Source organism: Tenrec ecaudatus, chromosome 6 (assembly GCF_050624435.1).
Source record: "Tenrec ecaudatus isolate mTenEca1 chromosome 6, mTenEca1.hap1, whole genome shotgun sequence".
In the NCBI taxonomy this organism is placed as follows: Eukaryota; Metazoa; Chordata; class Mammalia; order Afrosoricida; family Tenrecidae; genus Tenrec; species Tenrec ecaudatus.
Genome location: NC_134535.1, coordinates 61740547 through 61756527, shown reverse-complemented (window position 1 = coordinate 61756527; position 15981 = coordinate 61740547). Strand labels below are relative to the sequence as shown.

Genomic DNA, 15981 nt, shown 5'->3' with positions numbered 1-15981 from the left:
TTTTGACCAGAAGCTGGACACTTGAAAGGATAAAATGTTTCTTTTCATAACAAAATTATATATCTAGCAGCCAAACAAAACTTAATGAGTATATATGATCTTGAAAATTGCTGACTCAACACAGATTTCATGTTTGGTTAATTGTTTTCCAGTTGATGCCAGCTCACAGCGCCCCTATCTGATAGGGTAGAACGGCCCCTGTGAGTTTCCCAGACTAACTCTACAGGAGTAGAAAGCACTTCTTTTGTTGAGGAGCTGCTGGTGGTTTCAAACTTGAATTTAGCCCAACTAGTAGCTACTGGGACTCCTTAGTCCTATACTGCTCTCATAAAAACTCCTGCCCATTATAATTCTGTGACTGCTGGCTAAATTCTTGCTGGTGAAAGCTTTTGACAGAGCCTCCCACTTTAGTTTATCTCGTGGTTAGTCATCATTTGGTATCTCCATGTACTTATTTGTCAAGGGAGAACATCCTTTTGGTGTTTTATTGGACTTAAAAGTGTATTCCTCTTGACATTTTTCTTTCATGTTTAATTGAAGAACAGGATGTGTTCTAGACTCTGGGCATCATATCATGCTATCTTATTATCTCAGTAGCCTCAAATTGCATTGTACTCATTGCGCAACTAAGACTTAGGAAGTTTTCGTAGCTTGCCTACACTCCCACAACTAATAATGATCACAAATGGGCTGCAGATAAAAACCAAGGATTGCATTCAAAACTTCTAAAAATATGTCTCACAAACCGTAGGCTTTTATGTAAAGGGCCCGATCTGATAGTGAATATGTTGACTTGATGAATTCCTACAATCTGTGTTGTAGCAACTAAACTACTGAGGTAGTATGAAAGAAGGCATAGACCGTAGGTGTATATGAATGGGCATGGCTGTGTACAAATACAATTTTATTTGCTAGGCCTTTTGCTGACCTATTTGCTGACCCTGACATAGAAGAATGCTTTTGAGACTTAATTTTTCTTGAGATTTACCTCGTTATTATAAAAATAGTGCACTAAAGATTTAACTGAATTCACCTATCTAGTTAAGGAACCCTGGTAGTGTAGCGGGTTATGTGTTGGGTTACTAACTAAAAGGTCAGCATTCCAAAACCACCAGCCGCTTTGTGGGAGAAAGATGAGACTTCCTGCTCAGGTAAAGATTTGCAGTGTTGGAAGTTCATGGGGTTAGTTTTGCTCTGTCCAAAGTGTCGCTCCGAGTTTGAATTGATTTAATGGCGGTGAGTTTGAGATAGTTAGGTTATCTTATTGGAGATACTGTATTCTAGCTTGAGTTAAGATTCTAATCTAATTGTCAATTAAAGCCCTCATTAGAAATCAGAGCTAGAACTTGGTGAAGGAATTGATCCATTTAGTACTAATACTATTTTTGTAACCTACTCTGAAAAACCTGGCTATTGAGTGTTGAAGGCCCTCGGTGGTTATAAAATAATATACTTTGTTTTCATAGATGATTGAGATGTTGGACATCATTTTATCCAAAGTATTATATAGAAATAGCTGTGCTCTGTAGAGGTTAAGTGGTATGTCCAAATTTAACTACTGATTGGCATGTCTCAAGTAAGATTGTCTACATCTTGCCTTTCTCCTGTTCTAGCTGTTCCTCTCATCTTTGACTAATATTGATCCACTGACAGCAAAGCTTATGGGACCTTACTAGTTTCTTATACTGTTAGTGAAAGTACAGAGATAGGGATCAGATGAATAGATACAGAAGTTCAAAAGTCAAATCCAAAAGCTCCTCAGAAGAAATTATTCTCAAAATTCATGTTAGAAAAAAAAAAATCTTACAATTATATCTTGTAGCTTGCATTCTTCTAATGTGTGTGGATAAAGTAAATATAAGACAATGGTCTTAATGCTCATAGTGTTTATAATTTATATAGGAAGCATGTAAACAAATTGTCATATATATGTGTGGGAGTATGTAATACTCAATTACATAAGTAGTAAAGGTAATTAAGGGAGGAAGAACTCTCTTAGTATGTTATGACAAAGGTTTTGCCCAAAAAGAAAGATGAGTAGGAATTGGAAACTGTCTAGTTAATACAGTTAGGGAAGATGAGTGGAGGCTGAAATGCCAAGATTGGTTTATGAAACAAGTTAGACCCAGCTGGATTGTGCACATTTCCCAGAGGCTGTGTATCTAGTTGTAGATAAACCTGAAAATGTTAATATTGGCATATTATGTAAACTTTGAGTACCAAGGGACCTTGTCCTTTGTGTGATGGGTTTAAAGAACCAAATATTAATGTAAGAGGACCTCAAAAGTGTGTGGGGAAGTTACATGTTCTCTCTGCTGCATTTTTCCATGAAAGGTTTGAAGTGCCCTCATAGAGTGAGAACCCAGAATCTTACTCTAGAGTTGGTTGGATTGGAGGAGGAAAGAGAGGCTCAGGGATGCATTAGGAACCTATGGTGCAGGTCAAGAGGTAATTATATGAGGTCGGTTTTGTTTCTCCTTTTAGGATGCTGACACTGGTGTTAGTGAACATTCTGGTGATTGGTTGGAACAGGATTCTGTTTCAGATCAATTCAGTGTTGAATTTGAAGTTGAATCTCTTGATTCCGAAGATTATAACCTTAGTGAAGAAGCACAAGAACTCTCAGACGATGATGAAGAGGTATATTTTTTCAACTAATTATGTTCGAAAATTGTTAAAGATTTTTCACCTTCATTAACTTTGATTCGTATATTTAGGTTTCACTTTAAATCCTTGTCTTTTAATTTGTTCAAATTAGATCATTGGTTGTACTTGAGGTTTTTGCAGTTCCTTGTCTGATTTATATTCTCATAACTAATGCTAAGGAGTCAGAGTGGATCTTGATAAACTTTCTTGTAATGGCTTGTTAACTCTTTTTCATTCATTACTTCAAAGCCCCTCTCTGCTTTGAATCAATTGCTCATTATGGACGTAAACACGTACACAGTTAGTCAGATAGTACCCCAAGTCTGTTTTCAGTTGGTACCCAGATCTGTTTTCTGGAGTTGGCGATTGTCTTCTGCATATCTTACTGTTTTCACTGCTATTTAATGCTCCGTTTTCATTAAACAAAGTTGCTTGTACTGAGTTTTTTGCTGTCTGTGTTTTAAGCCATCTGTCTGTTGACCATGGTGGGTGAGGAATCCCCTCTCCTCTGGGTCTCCCGTTTTTACAGTTAGTCCATTTGACCCGACTTTCAGGACTTCTCATCTATAGGAGTAGACACAGTTTATTTAGGGCTTACCACTCAGAAGCCTTTCTTGTTGAGGGAAAAAATAGTGTTGAATGTTGCTAATGAATTTTATCTTATTAGATATACCGTGTTACTGTCTATCAGGCTGAGGAAAGCGACACAGATTCATTTGAAGATGACCCTGAAATCTCCCCAGGTGTAAGTATTCTTCACCATTTTTTGTTGCTGGCTTTTCAAACCATTTTATTAGGACATAATCCAGACATCATACCATTCAATCGCTCAGTCACATCAAGCAGTGTTACACAGTTGCTACCACAGTTATTTTCAGAACATTTTCTCCCTCCTCGTACTCCTTGATATCATGTCTGAGGTCAGGATTAGAAAAATAAAGTTTATAAGCTGAAATGAGGGAATTTTTATAAAGTTAAAATAGACCAAAAGCATTATCCTCTATTTTAATGTTTTAAATTTGAGCTTTTAAAGAAATTTTACGTTGGACAGACCAAGTATCATACTTTAATGTTTACACCTCATGTTCCCTTGGGTTCCTGAGGTATTGGAAGTATTTTTAAAAAATTAAGTACTATTATTTTGTTCTTAGTGCTGCCTCATATTACCCTTTAATATTTTTCAATAGGAAATCAGACCTGTTTCTTGAGTTGGAAATACATATTAACTAAATGCAAAAAAAGAAATAGCAAGTCGCAAATTTTTGCTGTTAGAAAGTAGCTGTTCAAGTAATTAGCTGACCCAATCAAGTCGAGTGAGAAATGTTTCAGACATAAATCTTGCAAATGGGCATTTGTAAGCTCTGTTTTTCCTTATAATGCAAAGTCATTGTGTTTGGTTTTATCAGTTAGTAGAAACCTATTTTGGCAACATTGCGCACCAGTGTGGGTGAGCAGTCTCCACCCTTGTTGTCACTCTTGTCAGACCTTCCTCCAGAAGGCCATCTTAAGGCAATCTCCTCAGGCAAGAGCCACACTTCAGTTACAGGCTGTGAAGAGGCCGGTGATACGGGTTGTTCATGATGAAAAGGTTTGGGAGAGAATGTGAGTCAGGGAAGATGCATGGAATAGTTAGAGGTGATAACACAGAAAAGGAGAGACAAAGAAGAGAAATGCAACAAGGATGAACCGTTTAGCTGGTAACGATTGCTGAAAAGAGTAAAAGTTCCTTTGTGGATGAACTCAGTAAAGCCCAGTTCAGACCTGGCTTCCAAGCACATGTAGGCCGCCCCACGAACGGGGCATGGGCATTTGGTCTTTCTCTAGGAGGATGTGTTCTTTCGACTGGGTGCACTCAGGAGAACCCAAGTTCAGACTCTTTAGAATAAAGACTCCATCGCTCTGTTTGACCTAAACAAATAACTGTTTGTTATCTATGTCCCTGCAGCGAGAACTTTACAGTTATGGTTGATAATAGTATATATTTTAATAGAACTAAATAGCATTTTTAGTACAAAAATAGTGAATACAGTTATCGTTTTAGGGTTTTCTAGTGTGGTATGCTGGAAAAGTAAAATGCACTTAAAAAGCTCATATTTGAAGAGAGACTGTTATACATTGAACGTTTTGTATAAAATTAACTCTTTTCATGGCAGGATTATTGGAAATGTACTTCATGCAGTGAAATGAATCCTCCGCTCCCACCCCATTGTAACAGATGTTGGGCACTTCGTGAGAACTGGCTTCCTGAAGATAAAGGAAAAGAAGAGAAGATGCTTGAGAGTCCCAAACAAGAAAACGCAACTCAAGTAGAAGAGGGCTTCGATGTTCCCGACTGTAAAAAAACAGCAGTGAGTGACTCCAAAGAGTCCTGTGTTGAAGAAAATGATGATACTGTAACACAAACCTCCCAGTCTCAGGAGAGTGAGGACTATTCCCAGCCATCCACTTCCAGTAGCATCATTTACAGCAGCCAAGATGTACGAGAGCTTGAGAGGGAAGAAGCACAAGGCAAAGAAGAAAGTTTGGAATCCAGATCTCGCCCTATTGCCACTGAACCTTGTGTGATTTGCCAAGATCGACCTAAAAATGGTTGCATTGTCCACGGCAAAACAGGACATTTAATGGCGTGCTTTACGTGTGCAAAGAAACTAAAAAAGAGGAACAAGCCCTGCCCAGTGTGTAGACAACCAATCCAAATGATTGTGTTAACTTATTTCCTCTAGTTGACCTGTCTGTAAAATTAGGATTATATATTTGTATCTATATAAACCTGAAAATGTAGATGGTTATTTTGTCAACTTGAAATTTATTTTTATTTTTAAAAAAATTCATTAAGTGAAAGATTTATTTCAGTCCATATAGATTTCTACCTCTGGGGAGGGAGGAGGTAGTGAAAATTCACTTTCTTTTAGGAAAATTTCACTTTTGTTTATATTGGGATTTTAATATAATTTGAATTGGATTTACAGCTCATCCTTTTATCCCGTTCCCTCATTTTCCAATTTATCTCCTGTAGGCCATTCAAACATAATTTATTATCATTTGTTGAAGGATATTGTATGTGAAAGATTTACTATTTAAATTTTAGATATTCTTTAACCTGCTCTGTGTTATCCCTGTTCGCTCAGAAATTCTTAAAATATGCTTAATAAAAAGTAGATAATTGGTGCTAAGTGAAAATGTAGCTTCCTTATTCTCCGGTCTCTCACTTAGGAAAAGATATAGATTATCTTGAAGAGAGAGGGTGGTGATGTAGGAGCCCTTGTGGCATAGTGGTTACCTGTTGGGATGCTAACCTCAAGGTTAGGTGTTCAAAATTACCAGTAACTCCATGGGAGAAGCACTGGGCTTTGTACTCCTGTAGAGTCACAGAAATTCACGGGGGCAGTTTATACCCTCTCCTATAGGGTTGCTATGAATCCGCATTGACTTGATGGCAAGGAGTGGTTTCAGTTTGGCTGTCTACAATAAAGTCTTTGTAGAATTTTATTCACAGCACTGTTCTTAATAGCACAGTCTAAATGCCCATTGGTGAATGGATGGATAAAACAAAATATACATACATAGAGTACTACTCAGCCATCCAAAAAATGAAGTCCTGGTACATGGATGCACTTGACCCACTGAGTGGATTATGCCAGTCACAAAGGGACACACAATGTATTAGCTCTTTTCTACAAGGAGATGCAGGGAGGGGGAGCATTCTTTAGAAAATAAGTTTGTGATGGTGAAAGTTTTATCAACAGTAATGACTATACAATGTGACGTTAAATTTTACACCAGAAAAATGACAAAATAACTAAGTTCATTGTGGTAGCAACAACAAAAAAGTTGCAGTTGCTAACGTACTTGGGTACAACCAAATACCTCATGGGATTCACTTAGTTTAAAGGGTTAGGCTCATAAGAGTGAGTTCCTGATCACACCCAATTCTGCAGCTAGTGATAGCCATCCAAGATCCCACTGGTCTGCCTGGAGCCCCCCAGGAACAAGACCTAGGAAGTCGGAAGTGGCCTGAAAGCCCTGGTGCTTCCATGGACGACTGCTTCCTGTGCTGAGACATGAGAACTGGGGGCTGCTTGGCCTTCATTAGTGTATGATCAAGGACTCAATAGATGAGTCCTGATTGAAACAGGAAAAATGTGGAACAGAATTGCAAATATATTACAGAATCCAATTTCTTACATAATCTATTGAGACTAGAGTATTGCACTCTGATTAAAGTTGAATGGGTAGCATTAACTAAAGTCAGTACTCAGGAAATGATGTGGGTGTACAGAGCCAGGAAGGTGGCACAGGAACATAACCGTTGTCGTTGAACCTACATGGGGAATTGTCACGCTGTGTGCTGTAACAAGGCTTTTAACTGTCAATAATCCACAATAAAACACTGAAGGTTACTTGGTCTAATGGAGTTGTTCTGAGGAGGTGGGTGGGAGGAAGGGCATGCTGTGGGGTCACCCGGGAAGATTCTTCCTGGTTACACTGAATTGTAAAAGTTTCACTCAATTTTGTTTTGGCCAATATAAGAACAATGGCTGTGAAATTGTGTTTCTACTGGAAAATGCCACGGAAACTTGTACAGCTTATAAGGACAGCGCTATGGGGAAACAAGGCCACGAGTCACCCCTCATTGCTCATTTCAAAAAAGGTGAAATGTTGACAGATGACACCTCATTCTGAATGTCCGTGAACTTCTCAAATGGATGAAAATGTTGACTTCTAGTGTATTTGGAGTTCGTTCCACCAGGTCAGACTGTTAATCTAACTTTCTATTTTAGATGTTCTGAAGAGACTGCATAACTGTAAGACAAAAAAGGCATGATTTGTGGCAGATGAGGACTGGTTTTGCCACCACAATGCATCTGCTCACACAGTCACTCAGTGTGCCGGTTTTGGGCAAAATATAGCATGCCTCTCTTGCCCCACTCACCTTACCTGAACTCAATCTGCAGCTTGTTTTTATTTTCGCTAATGAAGAGGGACATGATAGGACAGTTGTTTGACGATGTAGAAGAGGTGAAGAAAAAATTGAGGGAGGTGCTGTCAGTCTTCCAAACAGATGATTTTGAAAAATGTTCCTGAGAATGGAATTGCAGACTTGACAAATGTATGAAATGTAATGGAAAATACTTTGAAGGTGATAGGTTTTGTAAAAATGTTTAAATACATAGCTTTGAAAAAATTCAGTTTTTCTTGACATTGTATCATGAAAAAGTGGTACTTGCACTTTCTGGTGGTTTGGGTTTAGAGTTGGGTTAATATTTACAAAATGTTTTTTTTGACTTGAAGATGCACTAGTTGACTTTTATAATGTTTTAGAAGATAAATATCTGAGAAGACCAGCACGTTGAATATGCCCAGAAGTGTTGACTATGTTAAATTCTAAAATGGACTGCTAACAGATTGGAACTCATAAAAAGCGACAGAAAACAGTTAAAAATGAGAATAGTGATGAGCAGATGGAGGAAAGACCCCAGGCGTTTGGGGACATGTTTCGTTACAGTTAATGTATCCAAAGTGGTCTATTTCAATATTGTAGAATGTCATTTTGGATAAAACCATAGTTGATTGCTTTTGGACGAGTGATACTAAACAGTTGAGATCTTATTCATTTTTCAGTCCCACATCTCTCCTTCCACAGAATATGACTGCGAACACGGAAGTGTTACAGCAGCTCAAGGATGGTTGAACAAAGCACTGTCTTACACATTCCCAATTCCAACATGTCACCTTTTTCTATTGTACGCATTAATTTGTGTAAGGTGATTTTCATGTATTTCCCAGGATTGTGGATGCAACACAATCCTGAGAAAAAGGCCAGCGGTCTTTTTCCTAGCCCAGAGTAACATCTTCCTAAATTCACTTCACTGCTCTTGGGCCCCCGATATTTGGTTTGTTTATACATAATTTATAGATAGATATCTTTGTGTCACTTGTTTTTAATATTGGAGAAAACCTCAATTCTCTTGCTGGTTGGATAATCTGTCAGATGTGCTGTCTTTTCAGACTTTGAACCTGCTCTGAAATGGATGTTCTTATTTTATGATTTTGTAATATTTTTTTACCCTCATATTATGACTGCAAGATGATGATAAAATAATGAAAAATACAGAGGGTTTGTAACGTGGCAGTAATTTTAAAAATCATTTTATTGGGAGCTCGTATAGCTCTTATCACAATCCATATATACATCCATTGTGTCAAGCACATTTGTACATATGTTGACATTTTCAAAACATTTTCTACTTGACCTCTTGATATCAGCTCATTTTCCTGCTCCAGCAAGTTATTATTTTAAATCATTTTATTGGGGGGCTTTTACAGTTCTTATTCCATACATCAATTGTATCAACCACATTTGTACACATGTTGTCATCAGGATGTTATTCTTAAATCCTTTTTTGCTGCAACAAAGTTCATAAACTCCTGACATACCACTTGATTTTATTTCCATTCCAGTGTATGAGAAGAGTTAAATTCAAATCACAGATTGGGGATTTGCTTTTTCACTGTTACCAGGTCATTTCCCACTCATAGCTGTCCTCCCTAGGGCTCTCCTCCCCCCTACCCCCTTCCGCTTTCTCCAGCTGAGCAGCGGCTGGTGGCTTTGAACCTCCATCTGCATTGTGGTTAGCCCTGTGCTCAGTCCACGGCGCCTGATGAAATGCAGTGTACACAGTAGGCATCCAGTTCAGGATATTGGGAATGAAAGCAACCATGTACTTTGTGCTAGAAGAGGAAAGGGCCATTTTCCTCCTTGAATATATACCAACCCCTTTCACCATTTCAACAGTGTCTAGATGTTACATTCCATGAGCACATTCTTCTCTTTGTGCAATCTGCCACGCTCTGTTCTGAGTGACTGTCAGGGTCAACTGGAGGTCTGGATGACCCATCTCAAACTTCCTCACATGAATGGTTCTCCTGGATGACACCTGCGTGATAATGAGCGCAGGCTGTGATGGAAGACCGGCCAATGGGAAAACAGGATACAGGCGGAGGCAAGCCCATGGGCTCCTGGCCCCTATAAAATCCAGTGTCATGCCCCTAAAGGGGCCGTCCTCAAATCGGGCTGGGACTTGCTCCATGCTTGAAGTGTCCGTTGCTTATTACATCTCTCCGTTTACTGCCTTGTGCCGTCTCGTCTTACGTGTGTGGGCCTCTGATGCGGTTCTCTGCCCAGACGAAACTCTCTAGCTTTCCTCCCGGGGAAGACAGGCCCAGGGACATTGGCTCTCGGCCCCTCACAGATTCCACAGCCACGAGCTTACCTCAGTGCCTCCTAAGCAACAATTCTCCATTTTCCCTTGGAGCCACCAGGAACCAGAGGTTTGGTTGTAGAAGTGTGATCACACGGTGTTTGTCTATTTGTGACTGACGGATGGTGGTGTGCCTCAGTCCGGAAGGATGAGAGTCACTTGTTCTGGATCAATGAGAAAGGAACAGCAGCTTGACGTATTGTGGAGTATGTAGGAGCCCTTGTGGTACAGTGGTTATGAATCGGGTTACTAACTAACCACAAGGTTAGGATTGAGAACCCCCGGCTGCTCAGCAAGAGAAAGACCAAACTTTCTAACTCCCAGAAAGAGTTAAAATCTTGACAACCCACAGGGCAGTTCTGCCTTGTCCTAGAGTTACTGTGAGTAAGCATCAGCTTAATGGTAGTGAGTGGGTGTGTGCTACACTCGGGAAAGGTTTAAAGTACGTGTGAGAAGGGCTATAGCAAACATACAGTAGAACCCCGGTACTCGACCCCATCAGTACTCGACATAATTGCATTTCCACGCGAAATGTCGAGAAAATTTTGCATCAGAGCAACAAAACGTCGGAATCTGACGAGACTCATGATTTTTGTAAACAAAAGCAGCTTGTCTTTCAGCCACTTGGTGTTAGTTGGCCTTGTTAGTACGCATTGTTTAAACCTTTTGCAGCTGTGTTCAAATGTTTTACTATAATTTTCTTTGTTTTTGTGGCCTTTTGTACTGTTTTTAGATTTAAAAAACACCTGAGTCCTAAGTTTTTTTTAAAAGAATCGTCATAAGGAACTGGTTAACCGTGTTATCAATATTGTTGATGATAATTTAGTAAACGCTTTCAGAAAGCTGTTAAAGAAATGCCAACAGCAGACCACATTAGAGAGCTGCTTTATTTTTATTTATTTACCAGCCAGGTCCTAGTGAAAAAAGGCAAAGAAGGGGGGGGAGAGAACTCCAGAAAGGCAGCTACCAGTTGATTTGGTGGAAGGGGATTCTCTTTCGAAACAATGACTCTCTCCACACCTCCTCTCCACATCCGTGTCCACAGATACAGATCCTCATCAGTCTCAAGGTATGGGCTATACTGTAGTTGTTAAAAGCTTTTTAAATGATGTGTTTCTTATTTAAATTAGGTTTTTTAACTGACCTTATTTACTTTGAAATTTCTGTGTTATGTTTTGTATAAAAAGGCAAGGTTTAAGTAAAAACTTGGTGATTGAGAACGAATTAATTAGTTTTCAGTTATTTCTTGTGGGAAAAATTGATTTGGAACTCGACTGCATTACATCTCGATGCTGCTTCTAGAATGGATTAACATCCAGGTCCGGGGTTCTACTGTATATACACAGGTGTGCCAGAAATGTGCAGTTCTGCTCTTTAAATCAGTTGCTTTTCCTTCGTTATAAAAGGGTTTAAAATAGAAATGGGGGAGGGGTAGAAACCAGCCCAAAGATTGCATAACTCTGCCATCCAAAAAAGAACCAATTTCTATGTGCTTTCATGCATTTTCATTACTCTGTTTTTCCATGTGTGATACTTAAAATTTTTAGTTCACTTTAAGACTGTACTGCTAGGTAAACTTAGACACAAAACGAGAAGAGACGGACCAAACTCGCCGAGGACTGATTAAAAAGCAGGCTTTATTGGAGACAAGCGGACGGGTTCAACAGCCCACAGTAAAATGAAGCTGTGGAGGCTGCTCCAGGGGAGCGCTTGAGGGGTTTTTTATACCCCAGCCTCCTGTTGAAGCTTCTGGAGAGTTGACGTAAGGTGCGGTTTTGCTCAGTGGGGCTTACGTGACTATTTGCTCCTTGTACAGGGTCATTCTCTTCTGGTTCTAGGAACAATGATATGGGCGGTCTGTGCTTTTAAAGGGTGCAGATGCTCGCAGAACTAGCTCGTTTTTAGGAAACTCAGTCTGGGGGTGTCCTTATTTTTGGAGGGTGTACTTGTGTGTGTGCTGGATGCTCTAAAAGGCCGCAAACCTAAATACTGAAGTTCAGCTTAAATATACAAGGAAATTTCTACCTGTGAGATTCCTGTATAATAATTTGTTTGGGGCAGTTTGCTTATTTTTTAAAATGAAATTCACACAATATAAAATGAACCATTTTCAAGTGAATGGTTCAGTGGCATTTAGTACACACTTAGCATAACCACCTCCATTATCTTGTTCTTAAACATTTCAACAGTCCAAATAAAGCCCCCTACTTTCAAACTGGTCCCCTTCACCCCTCAAACCCAGTGCCACTATCAAGGTGGGTTCTGCTCTGTGGAATTGTAAGGTCTCTCTCCGGGACTAGATTTCAGCCTCGGTCCTTGGCTCCGCGCAAGAGAGATTTCATGCCGAAGCCGGGCTCATGATCCAAGTGAATTTAATGAAAGTTCAAAGAAGCATCAGGTTTTACGCGGCACCCATAGGATTCCTTTGACCATGCGGCCTGGCAGAGACTGCTCCGGGACATGCAAGGATCTCTCCCCTCCCACGAAGACGACCAGACCACCCAAGCAAGCCAAGACCAAGAGCCCCTCTCCCTTCAGGTCCCTGCCTTTTAAGGGTTCCCGGGGGAGGCGTGGTGAAAGACCAGCCCAGGTGGGCTGCTCCAGGTGTAACGCCCATCCAAGCCCACCGGCGGGAAAATCCAGCTTTTGTCTTTTGCTGGCTCTCCTGGTCATGCGTAAATGGACTTCCCAATTCCCTAGGCTAAGCTACCTAACAGAATTACTTAGCTCTTCCACATACATGGATTCATATAATGTGTGGGGTTTGTGATCAGCTCCTTTCATCCAGCGTGTTTACAAGGTTGTAGCATGTATCAGCACTTCATTCCTTCTTACAGCTGGGTAGTAATTGTCTTTCAAAAAGAAAAAAAAGCCTATCAATTTATTTTCTACCATTTGAAAAATTTAGTGCCTGTTATTTAGGCACTTCAGCATGCAGCTACATTTCATTCAAACTGTTATTCTGTATGATTCAGGGGTAAACTCAAGCCTAGTCAACAGCCTATGCCTAGAAATTCAAGATCACAGCGATTGCATTGATAGAAGTTAAGGGCTGCCATTTTCCTGTGGAGGTGTCGTGGGTCATGCACTTGGCTGCTTAACCACTAGGTGCTCCTCAGAAGAAAGATGAGGCTTTCTACCCTTGTAAAGAGTTACAATCTCGGAAACCTGCAGGGTCGCTATGAGTCAGAATGGCCTCCATGGCAGTGAGTTTTGGTTTTTATAGGAGGCAAATACTTTGTAACTATTCTGTGTTGGAAAATTATATGGAAATCTTTATTAGTCAGGACAAAAGTCTTAGCTTTTAAGTATGTCAGCATTTCCTAAAGTGTCTTTGAAAACCTATTAATCTTATTTGAGAGATATGTTTGGCAGGATTCTCTAGAGCAGTGGTTCTCAACCTTCCTAATGCTGTGATACCCTTTAATACTGTTCCTCATGTTGTGCTGACCCCATAGCCATAAAATTATTTTCATTGCTACTTCATAATTGTAATTTTCCTACTCTTATGAATCGGGCGACCTACAGGTTGAGAACCGCTGCTCTAGAGAAACAGAACCAGGACACATATGATAGATAGATAGATTTATACAGTGTGAAAAATATAACAGCTAATTAGGCCACACAGTAGTACAGAGTGTTCAGTTCAACTCACTTCCCTGGAAGAGTTAGTATACTGGAAGTTCTCAATTTAGAGGGTTGCTGGTTCCAAGGTCAAGGAAGCAGACAGCTGATTCTTCCCTAGGGTGATGCAGGCAGTCCAGCCACATGCAGCAAATAGCAGGGTGGGTCACCAACAGTCAGCAGCTCAGGAGCTTAGTGAAGCAGGGCCAGATGGGATATGAAACTCAAGCAATGCAAGACTACAGGCTCCACCAGCTTCAAGCGCAGGTGATGTACACACCAGCAGCATGGCAATGTGTTGGATTTGGGAATGGAATGCGAGCTCACCTTGGGCGCATGGAAGAATTAAGACCAGTTGAGATGCAAAAACGGCAAAAGAAGTTTATTTTCCTAGCTCGAGCTAGAGCTTCCCTCCCTCCACTGCCCAGCACAGCAGGGACCCAGCGTCCAAAGGGGATCAGCCCGGAGTTCTTTGTTCTCTAGGCTTTTATAGGATTAGAGGGCAAGGGGCAGTCTAGGGTAATTATTCTTTAAATTTATTGGAGAATATTTCTGGTCTTGTCCAGCAGTGACTTGCCAGTAGGGTCGCTTGTGTCCTCCCAATTGGTCTGCCGACGGTGGGTGGTCGCCTGTTGGACACTGTCCCATTGGTCATCTCGGGTCAGGCTACCTCAGGCAGTGGTTTATGTCTGTTCCAGGAACCTGAAACTGAACCTTAGGCACTTTCCGAGAAACTGAAACTTAGGCCCACCTCAAACTGGTTTTCCACAGCCTATTTTAGCCCTAACCCAGTTGAACTATATACTTGTGCCCCACAAATGCAGGTCTCAAAGGAACCTCAAGCTTTAGCGAGACATTGTGGGAAACAGAAGGATTTCTCCCAAATTGTCTCCGCTAAATATATGACAAACTTAGCTGCTTGAGAATGACTATACACTTGGAGGTCATCAGAAGTAGATCATGGGTTATTCTCCCTAAGGGTTATCATCCATCTAGAGCAAGCAGTCACCACTGTTTATCCCACAATAAGTAGGACCCACTCCCTTCTGATAAGGATAGTAGTTGTCTGTTTCCTTGTAGGAGATCCCTGAGTGGTCATGCCCAGTCAAAGGTGACCAAGGTTAGGCTGCCATCATGAATCTAGGGTCCTCCCATCTTGTCACATGTATACCTCTAGTCCCTCCTATTCCTATGTGTGCACCCCTAGCTCATTCCCCTACCTGTCACACTTATGCCTACTGTACATCCCCTTCCTATAATATGTATGCCAATTGGACTGTCCCTTCCTGTGACATGTGGTTACCTGCAATCTCACCCCCCCCAAGTAGATGTAACCCTTGGTTAGCAATCAACGGGGTCCTCCACCCTCCTGCCAGGTTCTCAAGCATCCTGCTGGGTCCCTGACCCACCTTGCCTCGGCCCACGCTGTGAGTGAACCTGCATGGTAAAATCATGGCCATCCAGGAAGTGAATATGCTACTATGAAATGTGTCTGACTCCATTATTTCAATCTTTCTTCTATCTCTCATGCTCTCAGTGACTTTAATATAATATTTATATACAACCACACAATTGTGCCTATTGAACCCGTGATTAATGGTGGGGGGATTGCTCCACTTCCAACCACAAGACATGATCCATGGGTTGGCTTGTCCCACTGGTAGTGTAGCTCACAAGCTGAGGCAGAGATCTAGCTATAGCAGCACACGCTGGTCCCATAACCAGAAAGCAAGAGAGAGAGGGGCAGGGCTTACTGAGCCATTTATCTCTTTTCCCTGCAATGAAACACCAACCTGATTAATCCCACATGTTATTATTGGCCAGGTTGACACAATAAACATACCTATCACAAGGGTGAAAATATTGGGGTAAATTATTTAATCAAATGCATATCTGGTTAAGTATGTTTGAAGAATCCTTGTACATATAGATATTTATATAGTATATACAGATATATATATTTCATTTTTGCCACATATTGTTATTGAAATTATATTTAAAAGATAATACCTAAGATTTAAAACCAAGTACCTATTAGATTGTTCCTACTATCTACAAATGTGTCTTGTAGTTCTTTCTCACACATCCAACCAACAGTACTTCTACAAGTAAAGTTAGCTGGTGTGCTTCTTCCATGTGGGCTTTGTTGCTTCTCAGCTAGATGGCCGCTTGTTTGTCTTCAGCCTTTAAGACCCCAGACACTCTATCTTTTGATAACCAGTCACCATCAGCTTTCTTCATCACATTTGCTTATGCATTCATTTTGTCTTCAGCGATGATGTCAGGAAGGTGAGCATCACGAAATGCTAGGTTAATAGAACAAAGTGTTCTTGTGTTGAGGGAGTACTTGAGTAGAGGCCCATTGACTGTCTGCTACCTTGATACTTAACATATAAATATATGTACATGGATTTGTTTCCTTATTATTATATAAAAATATATTTACAAA

General features: G+C 40.5%; 1 protein-coding gene across 4 annotated transcripts in view; it reads left to right on the top strand.

Moving 5' to 3' along the window:
- Positions 1–7046, top strand: part of MDM2 (MDM2 proto-oncogene) — a 29126-nt gene extending 22080 nt beyond the window's left edge. For 3 of the 4 annotated variants that reach the window (XM_075551310.1, XM_075551312.1, XM_075551313.1), the window contains 3 exons: positions 2485–2640; positions 3314–3391; positions 4800–7046. In XM_075551310.1, coding sequence (XP_075407425.1) covers positions 2485–2640; positions 3314–3391; positions 4800–5369 — 804 coding nt within the window. In that variant the 3' untranslated portion in view covers positions 5370–7046. The remainder of the gene's footprint in view (positions 1–2484; positions 2641–3313; positions 3392–4799) is intronic. The other variant, XM_075551311.1, reaches the window with a different exon arrangement.
- Positions 7047–15981: the final 8935 nt, after the last annotated feature.